This window comes from Lethenteron reissneri, chromosome 32 (assembly GCF_015708825.2).
Source record: "Lethenteron reissneri isolate LAM-NWPU_2019-01 chromosome 32, ASM1570882v1, whole genome shotgun sequence".
In the NCBI taxonomy this organism is placed as follows: domain Eukaryota; kingdom Metazoa; phylum Chordata; class Hyperoartia; order Petromyzontiformes; family Petromyzontidae; genus Lethenteron; species Lethenteron reissneri.
The window spans coordinates 4,870,631-4,895,621 of NC_083810.1; the positions used below are offsets into that span (position 1 = coordinate 4,870,631).

The following is a 24,991-nucleotide window of genomic DNA, read 5'->3' on the forward strand; positions in this document are numbered from 1 at the left end:
CAAATGAGTACCTAGTGTGATGTGTAAACATCGCCACAAAGGCGGCCCGGCATGGCGCTGACCACCCACCCCCTCGTATGCTGTGCCAGCCTTTATAGGTGCTTGCTAACAGGACTTGCCTCAACAGTCTGGAAAGGCTATACGGGGGGGGGGGGGGGGCATCTGGCGTAGTCGCGTGACCTCCTGTCAGCCAGCCTTCGACACTTCACGAGGCCTCATAACGTGCACCGAACCTGGCACAAGCCCTGTTGTGATGTCACCGCCACTCTGTGGCAGCTGTGGTTGTTGTTGTTGTGTGCGCGTGTTTGTGGCCTCTGAAGCCATAACAACCAGACTGTCCCCCATGACCTCCGGCCAGTGAGCCTTCACCACTCCAGAGCCTCAAAGTGCACCTAGCCTGGTACAGGTGCCACTGCAATCTCACGTGTGATCATTAACCCCAAAGGCACAAAACACTACAAAATGTACGTAACGGTTGTGCAATTTGCACCAACAAAAAATTACCCCAAGTGGCATCTGAATATATGGCACTGCGCGGCAGAGTGCCCGACCCACAATTGGAGATCATGGGTTCAAATCCAGGCCTGGGGGATGACTAAACCCATAATCCTTCATCCGTGGTTAATTAAATGAACACCATTTTACGGGCAATTAACAACAGTCATCCTTTGGATAGACTGGGTCCCTTGCAAGAGAATGTGGAAACTGAAACAATCGACTCCGGGCTTGCAATGGACAGGAGCATCTCGCCAATGCTTGTTTAAGAAGTTTCACTTTAAGCATCAACGTGTGTGCATGCGCACCGCCACACACCGTGCATTTCGCGGAGCTTATTTGACCATCCTTCACCATGCTGGTTAGTGTAGGTTGAAGGCAGGAGAGCATAGATGTGATAGCATAGAAGTACAGTACAAAAATTATTTGCGCCACATTTGCCTCTGCTTCTGACCGTGTCGCCCCGCAACCTATAACACCTGCTATGCATGGGAGTCACTCATTTGAGCACGACATGGGCTTAAGCTTTCGAGATCTGATAAGACTGGTTGCATTCCGGTTGATTTGTCAGGCGGAATAACCAAACAGTAGAGAGGAATCACCATCTGGACAAGCAGCACTCACCACCCCGTGCTCTACGATTGCTGAGCAACCAATTACGTATACCATCTATTAAATGAATAACTTCATGCACATAAATCAATGGTGCGATTCATTACAAGCCCCTCTCGAATCCCTAATTTCCCCAATCAAAGCTGTATCTCTAGGAAAGTGATTAATCAAAAACCTTCGTTCCAACGCCGTGAACCCCGGGGTCTCTTCCAATGTCCCAAAACGCACAACGACGGTTATTCGGGGCGTGGGCATCAAAAGCACAAAAAAACGTTTCCACCAACCGCGGAGATTAGGTGGTAGGGATCGCTCTTCCCCAAAGCCTCTGCTTGAGCGCTGGAACTGCGGCTCGGATAAACGCGACGTGCGCAAGTGCGTAGCGAGCGTGCAAACAAACAAACAGCCGACGCATTCATCCCGACGTTTTTCGCTGAGCGACACCGGGCACGGGGAAACTCGGTCGCCACGGCGGCTCGCCACGGCGGGGGAGCAGCATGCTTGTTTGTGGCGGCCCACGTCACCACGTTTAATGCCACCCCCCCCCCCCTTTTGTTCGTTCCACGATTGGCAAAAATGAATGCAATTGCGTGCCACATTCATTTCACGGACGTCCACGTGCCCAGCGCGTTGTCTAATGGCGAGCCGCGGACGGCAATACGATTGTAAATGGCCATTAGCCATTAATTTGGTGTGAATTGCACGCTGTTGCTGCCAAAAGCTTTTGCCGCAATTATACGAGGTAAGCATCTTTCCCGAGCGAAGTGCGATTCCCAAGGGACAAGAGACAATGCTGACCTCATGCACGCGTGTGTGCGCGCGCGCGCACACACGCACAAACACACGCACGGGTGCACACGCACACGCGTGCACACACGCATGGGTGCACACGCACGCACACAGTTTTGGTACAATGCAGCATTTAGAGAACCCTTCCTACATCGCTGTGTTGCATTTCACCAGTCTAACGCTCACTATTAATATCAAAATCAAACACATGAATTATTCATGTACACAATTAGAATTGCGCTGTGTAATAAAAACCCAGGTACTGGTGCGCCACTGGGAAAGTTCTTATTAAATGACCCTTTCAAAACTAATTTGTGGGTTTCTTTTTTATATCAATGCATTCAAAGCATTTTGTTCTCGTAAAAAATGGTGTTAAGAGTTGTATGTCAATGACTTAGGCCAATTATATTTTTACACATTTGGTTTTGAAGATATTTATTCTGGACAGAATTGCTGAAAAACAAGCATCGTTTATTTCAGGACTTGCCCCCTTTGGACAGAAAATGTTCCAGGTAGAGTGGTAACTGACAAGTCCAGAGATTTTATTGATTTGTTGAGGGATTTCACCAAGACCCGCGGGGTTCTACCTTAGCAACAAACGCCGCTGGATTATCCCAAGCCACCAGTTTTGCTTCTCAGCAACAGTGTTTAATGAAACCACATGTTCTGGTGGCACGAATGTTAGGCTAACAGATAATGTGAAAATGTCTCCCTGCTCTAATGAGCATGGGGCATTACTCAATTCCACTGGCAGCCATAAGCCAATGGCGAATATTCTACATTATCCCTCCGACGTGTTAAGGGTTGTGCCGCAGAAACACATCATATTCTACAATCCCTCCACAGGGCTCTTCAGCAAGTGGCACTCAATTGATTGCAGCAGGATGCAGAGAGGGGGGGGGGGGTCAGGTTAACCCTCGACAGGGATTTGAACTCGCAGCCTTCCGATCAGTGGCTATAGAATGTCTGGCGTGGGATCAGGTGCAACGAATGAAACACAAGCCTCCCCCCCCCCTCCCCCCTTTTGCAATTCCCACCCATCTTCATAGCCCCGCAACCCTCCAGCCCCGTGGTAATGAAGATGGCAGTTGCACCGCCGGCACACTCGACAGCTGCACCGGCATTCCGATTGCGAGCCGAGGGCTCCTGACCGCTGCGCCGCTGGACACGACCGTCGGGAATAATTCCCTCTTCGCGATCACCACGGTGGCTTTTTCTCCAACAAGCCAGTTTTATTTGTTTTTTATTCTTCTTTTCCTTTCTTTCCCTCGGGAGCCCCCACACCCCCCCCTGACATTCAAACACAAAGCCGGGGTCTTACTCGCCGGAGAAAAGCGGAGATCAGATTCCAAGGGAGCGGCGGTGGCTGCCGGCGCTTGCACTTGCGCCTGCGAGCACTGGCTGCTGCTCTGTGCGCTTCGACGACTATGCGCCGCCTTTTGATCAGCGCCGCCTGACTGATGAGCCGCCCTCGCACACTGGCAGCCATTCCCTGGGCACCCACACCTGCTCATTGCCCGTGGGCTACTGTAACGGTGAATGCTAATTAGTTAAAGGGCATTTTCCCCACAGAGCACTGAAGCATACGGAAACTCGTAATGCATTAATCAATAGAGCGCGTGCGCGCTTGTATGCAGGAGGCACCGAAATACAATGTGGGTGGCAGGTCAAGCGGTGACGAGGTTCTAATAAATGCAATGGATCACTGTTGACATTCGGTGCTGGCCAGAATTCGTACCTGCAAAAAAGATGTTGCCGACTTATAATACCACGTTTCATCTCGCATCCCATTTTGTTGCCAATTATTAGAATATATGGCCTGGTGGCGAAGCGCAGATGAGAGCATTTAGTTGTTTTTTGGAGAAATCGGTCTGTGCGCCATCATCAGCCAGGATCCATGCCGAATGAAGACCTCCCCCCCCCCTCGTGCCGCCGATACCCCACGCGGTCTGGCGAAGCCACGGATCACATCGCACGTCCCCAACCTTTGGCTGCCATTCTGCCACCGGCCGACTGCGTTGGTGACCATTCCTTCTGGCGATGCGTCCTTGCCCAAGCCCACTTGTGTAAATGTAATTCATTTGCGCGCTAACAGCTTAATTAACAGTGGACCGCAGAGCTTCGGGGAGGTGGAATTTGGCAGCGGCTGCCTCTTCCCGCTTGTCTGTGGTTCCTCGCGTCTCCGAGTCATTCTCTATATCTGTGGTGCATTACAAGATGATGTTATTAACATTTACACGACTTAACAGTTACAATGGTGGATAATTTGTGTTTGTTCCCTAATCCAGGCATGAAGCTCTCCACGCATCTTGACAATCTTAAAGATTGCGTTACATTTTTTCGTCAGTAGTCATATTTCTGATCCATGCCATTACGAGTAATATGCACCGAATGAAACATTTCTTTTTTAGGCACAATGGTATGTCGGCTTTTAATATTCAATTACATTTTCCAAATGCACTATCATATTCTCGTTTGCCCCTTTACTGAGTCACTGTGATTCTGGTCCACTTCAATATTTCACCCATGTCTTCATATCCCGCTGTTTCTAGTGGCGTACTTTGTGTTATTGTTCAGCAAACTTGTACGGGACGTTTTTTTTTTGCGCATATTTACCTCGAGTCCAGCTTTTACAGACCCTTTTCGCTCAGTAATTTCCTATAGTTAATTCCCAATGGTTCTTATAATCACTATGTCATGGACATGGAATTTCCACCACCAGCTGATGGAGAGGAGTGATGCCCCATTGCTCGTTTTTATCAGGGAGGACTCGGACTTTAATTGAGTTGGATGGGCAGAGCAGATATTTTTCTTTCACCTAGAGAGCCGATGCACAGCCTTAATTACGACTAGCGCTAATGAACACATTAATATCTCCGCTCAGCAATACTGCGAGTCATTAATCACAGTGTGGTGTCTGCTTTGATGTGAACTCTGCGGCAACACTCGCAAGGGTAAACCATTTCTCACTGCAGTCGTGATGCCAATTTGCCAAATTTAAAAAGTAACTCGGAATGTCAAACTCACAAATCGGATCTTCCACAGCGAGGGACTGCATGTCCCCTGTAAACAAGATGTAATGCTTGTATTCGTGGTATAAATAAGCGTCAAACAAAATATATATAATGCCGAATGCAGAGGGACATTGACTTGACCCAGCGTCCATGAATAAATGTTCCCTGCATGGCTGATTGTGTTCATTTGTGCCAGCCGCTGTTGCTTTTTCCACGTGAAGATACGCGGCGGCTTTGGAGCCGTGCGCCGCAAACACCAATTTCCCTCTCCAACAAAAAGCCTCAGAGAGCGGGAGGGGAGGGGGGGCCCATAGAGTGTCACGCCCGTGTTGATCACACTTAGCCACTTGCAACCCGCCTGTGGCCTGTGGGCCCACGAAACAATCTCTGCAAGGCCTGCAGCAGCAACAGTGGCAGCCGCAGCCCAAGCAGAAAACGGCACCGCGTTATCATCGGGGGGGGGGGGGGGGGGGGCCCTGCACCATTACATTTTAGACATTTCAGTGGTGTTTAGATTGTTGTCACATCGCCACCGAATATGACAAAGTCATTATGATAGTATTATTTTTATTTGTTATGCTTCATTACTTCGGAGAGCTTCGATGGGTCTCATGACTCTTTTTCAGGAGGGTCCTGCCAAGTTTTCGTAGTGGGGGGGAGCAATGCTCCAACGCCCGGCCTAACGACATCGAAGCCACGCACGGATGCGCACACGCGCGCAACGCTTGAAAACAACCGCACACCAGCCAATCAGCAGTGCTCCTCACCGTCATCCCTCCAACCCACGGCAGATTGGAGGTGGGGAGGGGGAAAACTGAAGCCCCACGTGGCTCATTTTAAAAGCCGGACATGAAAATCACGGGGGAGGGAGGCTGTGTTCAATAGTTAATGATGATACATGCGGCGTGGGGACCGATCCTCTGCGCCTGGGCTGGGCAGTGTGCCACAGACTACTGTGCTGCAGCAACAGTAAGAGCAGCATTGGCTCATGGGTGTATTAATGTGTGACCCTTCCACTAACCCTTTGCACTCCCCCCAGCCAGCCCCAGTCTGAGAATAGAATAGATTTTATCCTACACACACACATATATATTACGACGCTGTAGAATAATCCAAGATGCCTTAATTAGTTAGACCGTGGTAGAGAACACTTTTAGCAGCACGGCTGAGGAAAAAAGGCTTTGTCGGCCAGCACTATGCCCCAGCTGCTTTAGGCAACCCAATACTGGATGGTCGCACAGCACAACAGATGCTCATTTCAGACCGAATCACACGAAATAGATGTTCCGGATTAATTGAGATTACCAGTTGATGCCAATGTTGTGCATGGCTAGGAATCTAACCCAGCGTTGTTCGACTCTCATTGCAGTGTGTGTGCACCACTGCACCAGTGCTCCTCACAAAAACAAGATCGACAAATCTTTGGGGAGGCCCAGGACAAGTTCAGATAATCGTCACTGGTGTTGGCCGTGAGCATGAATCGAATTCGGGTTTCTGCGCTGAACGCTAATCGCTGCGCCACTCCTCCCCACCACTACTCATCACATTATCAAGCACACACACACGCATCCCACTACCAGCATATGTTTTCAGGTGCTCTATTTACCAATTGAACATAGCTGCTGTTAGCCTCTTTTCCTTCCACCCACACATCACTGAATACTGATGAACAGAGACCCTCTGTGTGAGTGTGCTGAGCAGCATACGCAATGGTTCAAGACTCAACTCTAGTGCTTCGTACTGAGAAAATACTCAGGGTTCTTCTGTCGGAGATGTCAAGCGCACGCCATAACAGCCGAAACGGTCGTTAACCAACCCACAAATGCACCGACGTGGGATGTGAATACTTTGTCATACAATATCTGGTCCCCGCTTGCTCAAACGAGTACTGGGCTGCGCTCATGTCCATTCGGCAGTCCTGAACCGGTGGTTAGAACAATGCACAACCTTTTGGTAGGCACCTGACCAAGTGACAGTCAACTGTGTCCGACGTTTTGCGGCATGTGCCGGGAGCGGAACAGCCATGGCCAAGATTTGAACCCTACTCATCAGGATCCGGAGCCCCTGCTATTGAATTGCCCCGTATCCCAGAATTCGTTTAATTCGGCTCCTGAAGGAGTTCCCGGGCACGTAAAGCAGAACGTCGGACGTCGCGCTGAACAACGCGCGGCAAACCCATGATACCCCCCAAAGTGCGAGTTGTTGTATCAGCACTGCAGCAATGGGTGTTGGGTGTTGGGGTTCACTGGTCCCTGGCTGGGACTTTAACTTCATATCTCAAGAGCAGGAGCCATGCAACTGCATTGCCCTTGCATCTTGGTATTATTGTGCAATAGTAATGAGAATAATAATGATGCTACAGCTTTAACTCCAAAATAAATATAGGGCCCACTTTTTTAAATGGCCTGGTATGTCTACACGGCACTGCCACTACATAAAGACGCCTTGTGCAGAAGTGCATTCCAGCCTAAATTACGATGCTATGAAAAGCCTCGTGACAATTTTTGTTACAAAAATATATAGTTTCATGGGAAGTGCGTCTTCTTTTACACCGGGCACACGCTGTTTCACCAGAGCTGGGACACAAAGGAGCGCTCCGACGTGAGTCTGGTAAGTTTTTTTGCACTTTAATTCCCATGTAAATTTGCCACGCGTGTACATGCACTGTTCTTAATCAAGATTAAAGGCAACAGCATTTCAAAGTGGCAGGGCCAATTGAAATGCTTTTAGGCGTAACTGTGTACTGTGACCAGAGCACATTGATATTCACAATGGTTGGAGACCCTTTAAATTATCTAACGAGTGCCACATTAACATTACACATGTAATCTACAGTATGGACCTTCAAGCCCCCTGGAGAATTCAAAAGGGATTCTGTGAGACACCACAGTGAAAATGGTTTGGGTTCGATTCCAGACTCGGACACCTTTCTATTTTAAGTTGATAGGCTCTCGCCCTGTTCTACATGGGTTTCCTCTGGGTTCCTAGGGGTTCTCCCATAGCTAAACACACACACACACACTATGTAACGGGGAAGTGGCCAAACATCCCAATGCTAAAAAAAATTACCTGCAGATTACTCATTTAGGATTACACTTAGCAAACTTGGCAGGACCCTCCCGCAAACGAGTTCATTGAGGCTTTCGTGAGTAAACAAGTGAAGAAATAAAAATCGTCATTAGCCATTCTCTATCCAACTGCTGGATGAAGACCTCCCTATGCCCTTCTCATCACTCACGGTCCTGCAACAATCCAGCATGAGCTGATCTCATCGCTGCATGCCTGTGGACATGCCCTCTCATTTGGCAGCCATCCCAAGACCAATCTTGTCCATCAGCCATCATCCCTTCTAACCTTCTCCCGATGTGCTATGCTCACAAGCGGACTTATTAGCCGTAACATTAATAGCTCTGTACGTTTACAGAACGGAGTCACAAGACTATTTTAAGGAGGGCCCTATATGGTGAAATAAATAAATATTCCGAGTGGAATCCCATGCACACGAGGAGATACAAGAGGATAAACTCCAAAATCCATATATGGGTCAGCAACCCACCTGGCTATACCGTGGTACCTCGATCCAGAGTATAAGAAATTATATTTGCTATGGCATATTATACATTAATGGGGTTGTATAAAATAATTTAGACACTACTTATTACTAAAATACATACATAAATTAAAATAAATGCATAAATAAATTTAAATAAAAATAAAATGTAACATCACTTTACCTTGCTGAGAGGAGTTGATAGCCTACGAGGATGGTGGTGAGGAAGGGGAGGAGTGGTGAACGGGGTCTACGCGGGTACGCGGTGACTCATCCCGACCCATACAAGTTCTAACAAGCGCGTCGTATCCCAAGCAAAGATGTCGTATCCCAAGACATTTTTTCCCTGTCAAAACACGACGTATACCAAATTCGACGTATTCCAAAGCAGCCGTATACTGAGGTATGACTGTACTAGGCATCTTCAAACGGAGCAAGCTGGGGATGGGCACACAAAGCGACAGCAGTGTTGAGATTTGTTTTTGTACCAGCTTCTGAGCCAATGGCATCAGCTGTGCAGTCTACGTAGTGTGAACACAAACATCTGGACAGAAAACAACCCCGGTGGTGTGTTTCTTCTTTTCGTACAAAAGGAGACGCTTACAGGAGGACATCTAGTTTAGCGATCCACTCAGTGGCTTTCTGAAATGCTAAGCAGAGATATGGGGCACCGCAGTGGGAAGATGTTAACTACCTCGCCTGGTATACAAGAGGTCGTGGGTTTGATTCCGACCCCGACGCCTGTAAATTTGGAGATTGCATGTTCTCCCTGTAGTTGTGTGGATTTTTCTCCGGGTCCTCCGGTTTTTCCCTCCACATTTAGAATCAACGTGCGTTCAGAGTATTTGCCTACTATAAATATCCACGTGATGAGCCACTTCGTTGAGATATCATTTGTGGCCAGATCACTTCTGAAAAAGAGCTGTAGAGGTCAGCGGGCCTTACCTGTTCAAACATAAAATAGTTTCCGTTGACTTTGATATGAAGCGTAATATCTCGCAACAGAGTGTAGTGGGCCGGTCGATGCGTAATGTTCCATGGGCCTGGGACTCACGGCCATTTCTTCGGTGGAAAATGCAAGCCTATGTGCATGTACAGCCCCATTGTCAATCCACTGCTGGATGAGGGCCTCCCCCGTGGGTTGCGGTGCTTCACCACGCTGTTCAGTCCCGGATGGGCAGCAAAGACACGGAAGCACGGAAGTACAGTACAAGAGTGGCCTTCGCTGCACTCGCCATCCTGCCGCCCCGCAAATGTAGCACAGCCCCGCGGTCGCCTACGACGACCTGGCAGGCATTGCAGTCAATTATCAAGGCACTAATCCAGGCTCAAACCTGCTTGGCTTTCTAATCGCACGAGTCTGAACACATTACGGATGCTTGGGCACAGACGCAAACCTACGAGCTGCCGTAAATAAGCATAACAACAAGGTTATTTAATAAAACAAAGCCATCACCCGTTTCCTTCACGCCACTGCGAATGCTGCCAAAATGTTAATCAGCCCCATTCTCCCCCAATCGCGGTCACGATGTTTCTGAATCCACGCCGATGGGAACGAACGCTCGCGCGCGTTACCGCGGCTGCGGGGGCCCGCCCGCGCACGCGCGATTAAATTAATGCAGCTGGGTGACACTGAAGGTAGTGTAGCTGGCAGATCGAATGCCGGATTAGGGGTTTAAATCAGTCAACCACCGTTTTAGACACTGGCGGAGCCAGCGGGGGTGGGGGGGGGCACGTGCCCCCCCAATGATCCGATTGAAATCCCTAATTTTGATCGGATCATTGGGGTTTATTAGTAATAAATCGGCATTTTGCGACCCCCACTGCCACTGTGTAGCATATTATTACATGCCAGGGACTCTATGAGATGATAGGACAATAGTCTGAGTCCATAATTGGCAATGAGTAACAGCAAAGCAGTTATAAGTGACTCACAGAATTGTGCGCAGTTGCGTATACAGTACACGACTTCCCTGAAGGCAAACACCTTTAGCGAGCGCGATGCTGATCACACGCGGTTCGAATTCGACCCTTGATCGATGGCTGGGCCATCGCCGCACACGCATCTAATAGAAAGCAAGAGACAAGTCCTTACTTACTGACAACTCCTCTATCATTTTTCATAGCTGGAGGGGTTGCCCCCCCCCCCCACCTGAAAATCCTGGCTCCGCCATTGTTTTCAGAGTGAACTCGGCAGTGCTGGTGGGAAGTCAAAGGTTGTTTTTTTTTAGACTGGCCCCTGACATTGATTGTGGAATTTCCACCGCTGGGCTCGGGACCAAAAACAGAGACGAGCGGCCACTACACATTGGTATCCGCATGGCGACGTTTTGACTATTTAAAGGGATCAAGTGATGACGGTACAGTCAGCTGAGAAACACACCGCTTCATTTTCACGCAAGTTAACTTTTTAGTTTGTTCTTAACGAAACAAAATGCAACAACTTATAAACCAATTGCTATTTCTCATTGAAATTTTCATTTTGCAGAGCAGCAAAGTGACGTTTTTATTGTTCTAAAATTGCTGCCAAAAGCCTCACAGAGGGCCATCGCTCCATTGCAGATTGTGTAGGCAGACTGTTTTGTAAAAGTCGCCTCGGATATTAAGTTGTAAAACCACGGCTGGCTAAATATTAATTAGGAAAGCCTGCACGCTGTCAAACATGCTTCCAATTTCGCTTGTCATTATCAGCGACGGCTTAGAGGATTCAAAGAAGTCGCATATTTCAATTTAGATAACGGCATGAAGAAAGCTGGAGCCATGAATCCCAGGTCAATTCATGAAATATGACTAATCTGCACAGCAGGAGCTTGGCTCCTGCAGACAGTGCGTGTCAACAGAGACAGCAAACAGGCGAGGAGGTAAAGATTATCGGCAGAACAAAATCAGTCTTATTGCCTTGGCAAAGTGACTCCCACTCAGTGCGACAATGGCTCTCTTGAGAAGCTCTTTCCACCGGAGCAACGCAACACGAAATCACTGACCTGTCCCCCCCCCCCAAATTTCTAACCCACACTCCCCCTACCCCCGACACTTGACTCACAAACACGTGGATTAGGGGAGATGGCAAGAGATCCGAAACACCGCTCTCAATGTTAACAATTAAAAGTGAACTTGGGCAAAGGCACATTACTGGAAGGGATGGTGATCGATCGACGGACAAAAGTACGTTTTTGGAATGGCAGCCAACAACCGCCATGAATGTGAAAGCGAGAGGAGCAAATAAATCATTAAAACAGAAAGCAGCAGCAGCAGACGCATGGGCCAGATGGGAAAGTTCACTGTGTACAACACCATGGCGCTGAAGGATTTTAAGTCTGAGTGAGCGCAGGGTGGTTAATTCAACAGTTTCTCTCTGCGAGTATGAGCATTGAATGTGTGCTCATATCCGCAGGGAGGCCCTTAGTGAGGAGGTGTGGATTCCCCATTCCAATGGCAGAGGCCAGTCTCTGAAAAGCAATACCACTATTGTCATGATGCAGTACTTATTTGATTGACCCCCCAAAAAGGATGATTGAGCAAGTCAACACTCCCCCCCCTCCCTCTGCCCCCAACCAGGATTTAAACTCCAATTGTGAATCAAGCGCTCTGCCAGCAGCACAATCCACAAACAGGCGGTGAACTACGTCGCCATTCAGGCCTGAGTAATGAAATAACAACAAATATTAAAATATTCCCAAAGGATAACCCGACAAGCCCGGTGCACTAATCACATCGCAGGGCAGGGCGGGAGAAATGACAACTGCAGATGAATTTTACTTTGTCCTTGGGAGTTATCACACAAGCACGTACGCTGCCTGCTGCTGCTGCTGCTCGCTTGCGGAGGCGCAGCTTGACAGGCAGCCTTCTACCGGTAGGGGGCCCCACATTTGTCGTGGGAAGAAGGGCGGTGGCAAATCGACAGCATCACGAGCGCGGACATTGACAAATAAATAAAAATATCAATATTACTAATGGCACAATGGTTGGGAAATGCACACGATAGACTTCCTTTAATAGCTAATATAGCCCCTTGTGTGCAAAGACAAAGACCAAGATCCACAGTATAGCCTGAACAGACTGTAGGCGCAAGTGCTGTTAGCGACCACCTATGAAGTCCGGCACGGCACACGAGGGAGTGGGTGGCCGGCCCTACGCCCGGCCGCCTTTGTCTCTCTTGTGGCGATGTTTACACACCGCATCAGGTACTCATTTGAAGCCGAGTCGACCTCGGGGAGAAGCCCAGGACCAGTTCAGATAACCGTCACTGGTGTTGGCCGAGAGGGGGAATCGAACTTGGGTCGTTGGGTTCGTAGCGCAGCGAGATAACCGCTACACTCCCGCTCCCCCCTTTGTGTGCACACACATGGACTCACACTCACCAGTATGCCTAAAGCCTTGAGGATGTTGAGCTTGCACATGGGACATGTCCTGTGGTCCACGAGCCAAGGGTCCACACAGGTCTTGTGGAACATGTGCCTTTAACACAAAAGACAAAGACACAACAACACACACACAAGTCAAGAGATCATCATGGCCAATGTTGTTGATATCTGGGCACTATGGTTTCCTTCCCAAAAAAAACCTCACATTTTTGCTTTTGTACTTCACATAAACTTGCAACAGACTTACTCATGCAAGTGTAGTGGGTAATAAACTGGAGGAAGCTTACTCCGAGGCAACACGTTTATTACAACACCAACAAACTACAATACAAGGGGTAATGGCCCCTTCCACCCGATGCTCTACGTAGGGAGTCCCCCGGCTGGCTCGTCTCTTACTGGCTATCACTACGCCTACACTGCTGGGGCTTGAGACTTCTCTTGAGTCTTCACTTGTTATAAGCTGGAGCTCTCACTGGTACGAGCTCGAGCCGACTCTAGCCAGGGGCTCGGCTCTGCCCATTGAGCTCTTCTCTTCAGGGCTCCCGGTGAGGCTCTTCGGCCGGACGATGACTGAGCTGGACCCCTCGGGGAGCTGGCTTCTATACAGGATCCCGCGTCACTCCGCCCCTGGCCACGCCTCCCTTCCAGAACCTTCTCCAAGGGCCTGGAGAATGACCTCATCCCCCAGCCCCCTGCCTGGGGTCTGGGGTCCCGACCGTTGGTGACGATGCTCCCCCCCAGGGATTGCCTAGGGCCAACAGCCCATCATCACTATTAAGCCGGTCCAGCCTCTCTACTGCTCCCTACTGGCACGAGCTAGTACTGTCGGCTATGAGTCGTGGCGATCATGGTCAATCATGCCACTACATTACCCCCCCCCCCCCTTTCGTAGCATCCAGCTGTCCCGGCTGGCAACAATTCTGCAAAATAGTAAAAAAAAACAGAACAAGTGCGTGCGCCTCAAGAATAACACAAGAACAACCCGACATAAATACCCCAGCCCACCTGTACAAATGTACAATTACACATTCACATGCAATTAAAGAGGGTATATCCGCCAGATTCCGCCGCGGCACCCCATCAACGACACACACAATCAAAACAACAACGGCGCGATGACCGAACGCAAGTCACAGGTAAGGAGGGCCATCAACTGTGGCAGCCCGACCGACACCAAGGTAGGTGCGCGTCGCGGTGCGTGTGAGAGTGTGGGAAGGGTCATTAAAATCTTGTGTCCCTTGAAGCGGTCCATATCACAAGGCCGTCGTACAGTAGTGGGGGTTTCGCAGGGGGGACAAAAGAGGCCGGAACCCCTTGGGCGACATCCGGGTCGGCGGCGGAGCCCATGTCGACGGGAGCGGCCGGTGACGACGGCCATGGGGGGCTCATTACCTCGGCATCTGGGGGCGTAACAACATGGCTGCGCTGAGGGTTATGTTCCGCGGACATGCGACCCGGCTCGTCGGACACACCACGCGCTCGGCCCCTGTAATGTGTGCGTGAAACAGACGATGGCGGCGCGACAAAGGGTTTCAGGCACAACGGATAGACGTACCAACATCTGCGGCCCCATTGAACCTTGACACACTGGGGACGCACAACCTGCACAATTTCGACAGGGCCCCAGGGCCGGAGCAATTATGGCGACGTTGCCAATGGCATCTGGGGGCAGTGGAGCCAGGCCTTGTCCCCTCTCTTTCCAGACATGAGCGGACACACGAGGGTTCCGTAACCGTTCGTTGGCACGCTGTCGCCCGACCGAATTTTCCCTCGTGGCTTCCCTGGCCTCGTACAACTTTTGGAGGTTAAAACGAACGTGGTCAGGCAATTTAGACTTGCGTGAAACCGGTTTTACACGCAACTGCACCTCCACAGGTGGGTCAACCTCTCTGCCATACAGGAGGTAAAAAGGAGAGTAGCCCGTGGCCGCATGAGGTGCCATCTTGTAAGAGGCCAGGACACCGGGGATCTGCAGATCCCAGTCAAGCTGCGATTGGCTCACCTGATGACAAAGCATGGAGATGAGCGTTCTGTGCAATCGCTCGACCATGCCATCAGTCTGTGGATGGTATGGGGAGGTACGTATTTTCTGCGTGCCCAACATGTCCCGCAGCAAGGTGGATGAGAAAATCTTGGATAAACGGGTGTCGATCCCCAGATACCAGCGTCTGCACACCGACCAATTCCAAACCCCGAACTGCAGTATTTGAAGGGCCTATAAGAACACCGCTTGTCGTCTAACCGAGAGGTTTCCGAAGGCGGAGGGGAACCAACATCTCCGCACCTGGTGGGATGCGCACCGTTCGGGACGCCAGCGCCTGAATTCGATACATCCCTGGCCAATTAGGATTTTTATGGGCATCTTTCCCAGAAAATCCGTACCCAGCAGGCACGGAAAAGCGAGGGATGTAGAGACCAAGATCGGCCCAGTGACCCCCCCCCATTAGCGACAAAACATGGGACATCAATGGGGAGTAAAAAACGACATTTTTCCGAAAAATATTATAAGGTCCGAAATTATTGTGGCAGACGCACCCGTGTCGACAAGCATCCAAAATGCGACTCCTTCAATGGAACCCATAATTACTGAAGAACCCGTGGCCGCGGCAATGACCCTATGGGCTAACTTCGACCATTGACTTGGCCGGAGATCCCAGTCGGCATTATGGCAGTCCTGACCCCCGATATCCGACGCAGCATGACCCCGCGACGCGCCGTGCCGAGGTGTGTGCGGGGGCCGAGCATGTGGGGTGCCGCGACTCGCCTGGGGCCGACGTGGAGCCAAGGGGGAGCGAGGAGCAGGAGAACGCGGCCCGGGGACGCGACGTCGAGGTGCCTGGCAGCCTGACGACACAGGCCCCCGTAGACCGCAGTTGTAGCATACGACGAGGGCAGCGTCCGTCCGTTGAGAAGCTCATCCCCGCTGTCAAAGATCCCGTGGGCGCTGGCGGTCGTCAGCCCTCCAACCACCAGCTGGAGTGGACGCGAAGGCCTGGCGGGTTGACGCTCCTCCGACGGACAGCAGGACTCGGTCCGCGCGGTACAGGCCGCAAGGCCCGTGTCCCGACGAAGAAGGAGGGTATGCATGAATGTATCTCGCGGCCCGCAGGGAACACATGTTGCCGTCGTTGACGGCGTGCATCACCACCCGCAAGCCCGTGCCAGTGCCAGCATTTTTCTAAAACAAGTGCGTCGATACCTTCGAAGTCCATTCGAGGAAAGGTAGCCTTCGCTAGGGCGAGCAGCGCGCTGCGGAAGGCGAGGGGAGTTTCGGACTCACCCTTCTTCCGCGAGGCGAATTGGTATCGAACGTCCGACGGCAGCCCGTAGATGTCGGCCAAGTGTTGTAACGCCCGCTGCAACGTGGACCGCTCTTCCCGTGGAATCGTGATGAGGGCGGCGAGTGCGGCGTCGCCCAGAGTGCCCACAGCGCCTCCTCCTCCGTCCATCCCATTTTGCGGTACGAGAGGAAGCGGCCATGAACCCCCGAATCGGTGGCGGCAACGGCCGTCAGCCGCCGCACTGCTCCGTCCTCCCCTGCCACCTACTCCTCGCGGTGAATATCGTCGAGGATGGAGGCGGCGGCGTGTAGGAGTTCGGCGAGACGGGAGTGCGCTGCGCGCAGCACTCTCCCTGGTGGTGACGTCCCGCCGGGTGGCCGGGCCGACAGCAGCTCAGCCGGCTAAACTTCATCTTCCCCTGCCGGAGATGGCATGTGCAAAGCAGCTGTGTCGTCTTCTCCCTCGTCCGGAGACCTGGTACGCATCTTCCTCCGCGTTTCCATTGTCATTAATATAAGGCTACTTCTGACACCAGTTGTAGTGGTTAATAAACTGGAGGAAGCTTACTCTGAGGCAACACGTTTATTACAACACCAACAAACTACAATACAAGGGGTAACGGCCCCTTCCACCCGATGCTCTATGTAGGGAGTACCCCCACTACGCCTACACTGCTGGGGCTTGAGACTTCTATTGAGCCTTCACTGGTTATAAGCTGGAGCTCTCACTGGTATGAGCTTGAGCCGACCCTAGCCAGAGGTTTGGCTCTGCTCATTGGGCTCTTCTCTTCAGGGCTCCCGGTGAGGCTCTTCGGTCTTCGGCCGGACGATGACTGAGCTGGACCCCTCGGGGACCTGGCTTTTATACAGGATCCCGCGTCACTCTGCCCCTGGCCACGCCTCCCTTCCAGAACCTTCTCCAAGGGCCTGGAGAATGACCTCACCCCCCAACCCCCTGCCTGGGGTCTTGGGTCCCGACCGTTGGTGACGATGCTCCCCCCCAGGGATATTAAGCCGGTCCGGCCTCTCTGCTGCTCCCTACTGGCACGAGCTAGTACTGACGGCTATGAGAAGTGGTGATCATGGTCAACCATGCCACTACACAAGCAGTAACACAGCATTTGCAGCACCGTTCCAATTGCTAAGAACCACAAAGTGCTCTCCGAGTCGTAGTAATGCTCATTGCCGAGTGTTTATTGCTATGAATCTTCATCACGGCAGCTCCAACGTGAGGACCACAGCATATAGTAAAGCTGACCTTGAATCCTGCCTAAATATTTAAAATAATTATTGGCCAAAACAAGCCTTTTATGACAGTAATATGTACATAAAGCATATAAGTGATCTAAAAATGCTGGTAATTAGGACGTAAGACTGCCTCACATTATTGTAGCAATGTATTTTCCTTTATGGCACCAATTATTGGGCAATAAGAATCAGCTGCTCATATTTATTAATGCTGTAGACTCTCGCGCACGGTAATGTGTGCTCTAATGACGATGGTGGCATTGAACAAGCAAAACTACTTTGAAACGGGCAGTCATATCTCGGGACTGATATTTCGACACTGTAAAGTGCTCGTCGTCAACACGGCTCTCCACGCACGCTTTAACAGCTGAATATAGAGCCAACTAATTTTACCACGGCATGTAGTGCCCATATTTATAGCAGCATGTAGCCATGCCACATTCTCTCGCCAAGGCTGGAGTAGCTCAGGTTTTAACCGAGATGTATAAAAAGCCACGCGCGCACCTCGGTATGAATTAAAAAGGCAAATCTTGCCCGTGCTGCATTGTCTTAACGAGAATTCTACGGCATATCATATTGCGATATTGCCCATGCTGCCGCATTGGCTGTGGGACAGCTGGGTGGCACGGCATACGAAGGGGGAAGACCTGGGCAGTAAGACACGTAACTGCGTATGTCCACGCGATGGTGATTTTCGTGCACAGCATCGTGTCATTTTTTTTGTCGGCGTCTTTTTTCCCCCACCCCAGATTCACTTGTGTCGTGTTGCCGTTGTCCCAAGAGGGAGAATCCTATTGGAAACCTCCAGCAGCAGCACGTGTATTAGAATTCGTCATGGGAAAAATGTGTATTGCACAGAATGACCAAAAATCCCTTAAGTGGCCTTGTTATCCTTTACAGAGCAGTGGGCACATGTTTCTACACACTCTGCCAAGAAATTGTCACATGATAGTCAAACCAATATTTTCAATTCTTGAGCTGTAATTCTGCCATATAAAGTATAAAATAATTGTATACGCTTGGTTTTTTTCGCATGCAGTTATTGGTCACAGAGCTGAAAACCATAAAGTGACTCCATTTGAAAACCCGATTTCATCACGGGCGGCTGCCTGGATTCAAAACTCAGGTCTCAGCAATGCCAGCTCAGCGCTCTGACCCCTGCGTAACCCCGATACCTCGACCATGTACACACGTTCAAGACCGAGCGAGCCTATTGGAGACACACGGGAGGCATGCTCAGATACTATATTCCCTCTGATATTGTACATGGCCGGGGATCAAACCTAGGTCACCAAAAATCATACGTCAGTGTGCCAACCCCTCCACAGCCTCTCCGAATCACACATACACAAAAGAAACAAAGACAAAGCTCACCTGTGTAACCTTAAAGACGGTTAGGTCAAGTGCTGTTAGTGAGTTATGCTGGCAAGGCGCATGTACTGGTGGTGTGGCCGGAAAAAAAAAACCACACCCAACCATTGTTGTCTTCTCGCCATTGATACACCATATGAGGATCAAGTACTACATTTAGGCCAAGTCAACCTAACGGAGGTCTAGGCCACATTGCAATTATCATTGTTGTTGTACGTATGCATGTTAATGACCAAGTACTGAGCCTGGATTTTCTGAGATTCTAGCGTGGTGCCTGAGACTATGTATTCATACAATAATGGGGATATAGATCCACACACACACACATGTGCACCAACTCCAGTATATATATTTTATCATTAACCTCATGTAATAAAAAGTGTGCTTAATTAAGGGCCTGTCACTCTCAAAGAAAAATCCACTGGCTTACTGTACACATTTAATGAAGCAGTATGTACACTATTCAACTAAGCTGGTTTAATTATTTTTTACCTCAGCCAACATTTAATTTTGTCTGAATATCATTACCAGTGTACAGCACTTCAAATCCTCATCTGCTACAAAATGTGCAGGATTATGATAATTATTAAAACCTATCTTCCCAGTATCATAAACTACGAGGAGCAGAAATGATTGTTTTTTCTGCAGCATATTCCAAGTTAACCAGCTAAATGTTGATGTGGCTGGACTGCTGCGACAGCCAATCATCCATCCGGGGTCAATAAAATGACATTTTGTGGTTGTCCCATATGAGGCTGGGTCTCCAACTGCAGAGCAATGTGGACTTTCCACCACTAGCCTCGACTTGCCGACAAAAACACTTGACCCCGCTCCAGTGCTTGGACTCGACTCGCAGAGAAGCACCGTAACTTCCGACGGGGCAACACACTTGACATCGACGCACTTGTGCTGTTATACGATCAGAAACACTGCCGGGCTCGTGCGCCTCTTGCCATCTCGGTGGGTGACATATATTGACTGCTCAATGACACAGGGAGCACTGGGCGGGCGGGCGTGTGCGTGCTGCGTACTTGCACGGGAGGATCCGCACCACCTCGCTGGGCTTGTATTCCTCGATGCACACGGCGCAGTTGTCAAAGTCCGTCTCAGTCTCCTGCAGACGGCAGAGAGGTGGCCGAGAGCGACGCTCGCACGGTTGTACGGGGCGGCACGGGGCAGCACGGGGGAAAGTGGGGCAGCGTGGAGCAGCGTGGGGCAGCACGGGGTAGGGAATGTGCTGATTGCACAGGCTAAGGGAGGCAATCGGGATGAAGCTGTGTATGAGCAAGCACGTTTTTATCATTCAAGCGATGTTACTGCGCAGGCTTTCACGGTTGTTCTGAATAGGAACGGAAGCCGGTCAGAGCACAGAGTGAAACGTCCGACAGCACATCGGAGTGTTTTCCTTATGATGTCGTTCAAAGCCAAAATTTCTCCATGCTCAAACGAGAAAGGGGGGGGGCACCCATTTTCCTTGGCAAACCTGGGCTAGTGGTGGAAATTCCTCATTTTTAAAAGAGAGAATGTTTGGCCAATTAACTTAATGAGTATTTCCGTGTGGTGAGGACATCAGAGTGCCTTGTGAAAAACACGCGGACATTCAAGAATCCATATGGATTAGTCATCAGCCTACCTCACGTACTGCTACCTATTGGAAATTCATTGCCAGCGCGCCTTGAGATGTGGCCTCATTTAGATGGTATATCAATCAAAAATGTGCTGTACCGTCCCTGCAGAGGGCCGTTTGCAAAAAAAAAAAAACGATCACGCGCGGCAGTAGGCTGAAATGTCCGAGCGATATATTTTCAAGAAGTGATAATGAGGTGGGCGCGCGGCGATGCGCGCATGCGAAGACTGCTGGCGGCGGCAGAGCGAGCGGCGTCGCAGTCGAAGGCTTGCGAGTTCAACTCCTGGTTGGCGGTTGTTGACTCGGCTGTCAACGTCCCCTCCGGGGTGATTTAAAACAGGCACCAGTTTACAGGGAGGTCAACAGTGGCTGTCCTATGGTTGGACTCACTCACTCCCGTCACAGGAAAGGGGAATTTCCACCACTGGCTGTGAACCGGTGATGAGCATCCACCTTAAATGGACATTTGTGCGGAACATCACTTTGACCTTTTTTTTATATTTTACTACGGAATGCGCAAGCCTGATGCAAACATCACACGCAGAATGGGACCTTTCTTCACAGTATCAAAATATAACAGTAGGTGTTACCCTTTCTAGCAATAAAACAGCTGTGTTAAGATGTTAAAACACCAAACAGAAGCCTTTTTTCGCCTTTTGGCTTTCTCTGGTCTGACACTTTGAGACGAGGCTCAAAAGAAAGCCGTCTCTGGTGTGGACCAATCAGTTTCAAAGACGATGCATATATTATCAGAGCATGTTTATGTTTGCACGTTCACCACAAGTACGTGTGGTTAATGCAGACAGGAATCCTTGAAAAAAGGACATCTTAATACCTTGATTTGAAGCGTTCATGACTGCAGGAATCCATAAGAGTATCTTAACACCTGTTTTATTGCTCGAAAGGGTAAAATCTATTGTGATATCACGCGCAGTGCGGGCTTACCCGATCTCCCCTCTTGATGGTCTTCGACGGGATCTGTCCAATGGCCTTTTTGGCTGCATCCTCCAATCGGCGCTGCAAAGCACAAAAACGGACGCCACCGGTGAATTTCTCGTGGACTTCATTTAGAACCAGGCAAGAGTCAATCTGGCTCTACGGTAAACCATTACGTCGAACATACCAGCGACGGCTGCGAGGGACATTGCCAGGTGCACGGCCTTTAGGGTACCGCAATAAACACTCGTAATATCCTTTTCTTATCCAAGAAATCCAAGCTCAGGCAGGAGCCCTGCATTGAGATGTTTGACCGGTTCGTTTTGCATGAAGGAGGTAGCGAGTGTCTCTGGAGGAATTCTACACGCACAGAGATAACGTCAAACAAAACCCGTATAGATGATATAACGGCAACCCACTTTCTCTACTGCCATCTGTTGGCCACTTTGCAGCCCAGTGGGTTTGGGATTTCGATCCGAGCAAAATCAACCAATGCAAGTGCCTCCACGGCACAGGCTTCCAGGTATGAATGACATACAAGTCAAACCTTTACAAATAATCGATATGAATGCTACGCGATGAAAACAAATGGAGTGAATAAACATAACAGTCCATCCTGAGAACGAGTATATTTTGTTAAGGCATGGCTGGCAAGCTGCAATGTGTACAAAATTCTCTGGCACGTGTCATGACGGGTACGGCAAGATCTGACCATGTCCGTCCAGTGCTTGACGAGGTACATTGGCTTTCGGTTGCCGAACGAACACATTATCTCGCACTCATTACACACAGAGTGCTTGCTGCAAATGAACCACAATACCTCGCTGATCTCGTTAAGGAGCATAAACCATCACGCGAACTCAGGTCATCCTCACAGCAGCTTTTGGCTGGCGATCGAGAGAAAGATGGTCACTGCATCGCATGCGTTCAGATGCGCTTCTGTGGTCGTCTGGAACGCTCTTCCTTCCGAGATTAGGAAGCCACTGGAGCTATTCACTTTTAAATGCAGATTGAAAACTAATTTCTTTAGAACTGCTTTTTGTGTTTAGTTTGTTGTCCTTCCCCCGCCACACCTCCGATTCACATGGTTGGCTACGTACGGTGTGAAAGAAGTTCAACATACATATATACGTAAAGCTCTATATAATATACGTAAAGCTCTATAAAGGGTATGTCAAATACTGCATGTAAGGAATCTCAGGGTACAAAATGATCTCTGCGTGACCCAACAACCCCACCTCCAAGGCTCTACATAGGTGCGCCACCACACCCCGTGATGGTCCAGGGCCGGGTTTTGCCACTGACGACAGGGCTGTAGCGGCCACTAATGGCTGCAGGGGTCAAGTTAACCCATTACTTACATCAGACTCGCAAGACGAAATGTACCTTCCGTGAGCATTAGCAACGATGTTGTTTGAAGAATCGATCCATTTTTTACAGCCTTAGCCAACGAGGCCAAATTAACTTCGGTGAGATTGTACAGACTGAATAAATACAAAATGGGGCCCTCTCTATAAATGATCTACTCGAGGCAAAATGAGGCTACACTCATTAAAGCCACTCGATTAAGCAATCACGGCCTCCCTAGGAACAGCACACAGCTTTATACAAATAACTCATTTTAAGCACGCAATACATTTATAATTAGTCATTTGAAAACGAATATTATTTAGTAATAAGCATGAATTAACAATTCTGAGGCAAATTCAGTACCCGCCAACTCAATAAAACGCAAACATCGACAAGCACAGGCGAAGAAGCAGCGCTGTGGTGGACTGCACCACTGTCCCTGTGCCACGAACACGGCAACACGAGTTGCGATTCTCAGCCACGGCCAACATCAGTGGCGAGTGATAGCGGAGCAACGCTTTATTTAAACGGGGGGGGGGGGGGGGGGGGGCTATGTAAGATACGACTGTGGGCACCCCCCCACTCCCTTCTCCCGACTAACTTTTATTGAAATAGCTACAGATGTTTTAACCCGTATACAATAATATGTAGACTATAACGATATATCAGTTTCACACGTTGAAACAGGAGGATTTATCCACAACTCTGGCAAAACGTCACGGTTTTTTATTGTAAATGTTCTGGGTTTACTCTCCAACACACACCGGTGTGCTGAACTAGTAACGAATTGGCATGTTTATTTTACGTGACAAACCTTGGCTGTGTCTGGTGGTGGCGAGTTTAACAGACATTCATATTTAAGCGATCCGAACCAAAAACCTCTATGATGTATAATGATATACTGTATATTAGTTGTCATTTTTTTAAAAATAAAATTTCTTAACATTTTTGTTACTTGTATATCTGTTGATTCGGTGGCGGCCCACCTTGTGGCCGACTGGGCCCCTATGCGACACGTACCGGTGCCACATACCCCCCCCCCCCCGCCCCCCACGGTAGTTGCACTCCTGAACCTGGTCCTGGGCGCCCCGTTGCCCACTCGTAGCGACCGCGGTGGTCAAACAACTCCCACGACCGATACGGCGCACACTGTCGCCTGCGGTACGGGGCTTCATTTTTATTTTATTGTTATTGTTATTTGATACGCAATGCGTAGTGTTGAAACTATTTTTGCCGATGATTGCGGATGTTTTTTTTTTTAAAACACACCCACCATTGCTACACACACAACACGAAACGGAACAATCCAACAACGAAGGCTCTGGTTACGCTCACGGTCAGTCCGCGTGCCGTGGCGCCTGAGATGCTGTGCATGGAATGCCCTGGATTCATCGCTTTTGCTGCGAGGCAATTAGCTCACAGACAGATGCCGGCAAATCGTTTGGCACGCGCACAATGTCCACGGAGCACAAAAGGGTAACTTTCAGAGCCTTAAATAACGAATTTAAGTCAATGACATTCATTATTTACGTGCAAACATCACATCTGCTTTGGCTTATCCTGCCACCCAAAGTTTGATGGTGATTTGTGCGACTAAAACATAAATTAACGTAAATTGGTGGCGAGACCACCTCCAAGGAATTTTACGTGACACTTGAGTTACCTACATCATTAACTTGAGTGCAGCAAACTGGGTCTTTAGACCCTGTAAAAAGGACGGAGTGTGTCGGTGGCCAACGTATGAAGAATTGGATTTTTCATCCCGTAGAACGGGTCGATATATACGAGAGTGCAGCCCTGCAATGCCTCGATCACTCCACTGCTGGCAGAAGGGCCTCTACCATGGCGGAGCTCCACAGCGAACCACTTCCATGCGCTGGCCGAGACAACTTGGAAGGTCGGAGTACTCACGCTTTACCCCACGATACGCAAACCTCTCCATCAACTCACTACGTCCCGCTCGCCCCATCGTCTCAGCTGCTGCACTGGGAGATCGAACCGGTGACCCCTGGGTTGAAATTCCGTGACACTGCGGCAGTATCCCTCACACTCACTTCTAATATACAATAATTCAAACTCGTTTTACCGAAGGAACCCCTCAATGAGCATTCAAGACTTATTTTCCTGGAGAGTTCTGCTTTAAACGTTAGACCAATTCCCTTGTGTTTTTTTCTTTTCACATCTGCGAGTTCCGCCAAGAAAGCCCACACACGAAAACGCTGAAACTCGGAAGCCAAAGGCACTGGTACTGCACACGTCAGGAACGTGAAAACAACATGACATGTTCACAACAGCGATTGGTCCGAAAGATGTGGAAGATCGTGTGGCTATCTATTCGAGATTGAAAACTCATTTCCT

The 24,991-nt window shown here is 49.6% G+C and overlaps 1 protein-coding gene across 1 annotated transcript in view; it reads right to left on the reverse strand.

The window, feature by feature from the left end:
* Positions 1 to 24,991, reverse strand: part of LOC133349914 (RING finger protein 150-like) — a 158,985-nt gene that overhangs the window by 8,350 nt on the left and 125,644 nt on the right. Inside the window, exons 3-5 of the mRNA XM_061563783.1 lie at positions 21,293 to 21,364; positions 19,752 to 19,834; positions 12,819 to 12,915 (exon numbers count right to left, since the gene is read on the reverse strand). Of these exons, the coding sequence (XP_061419767.1) occupies positions 12,819 to 12,915; positions 19,752 to 19,834; positions 21,293 to 21,364 (252 nt within the window). The remainder of the gene's footprint in view (positions 1 to 12,818; positions 12,916 to 19,751; positions 19,835 to 21,292; positions 21,365 to 24,991) is intronic.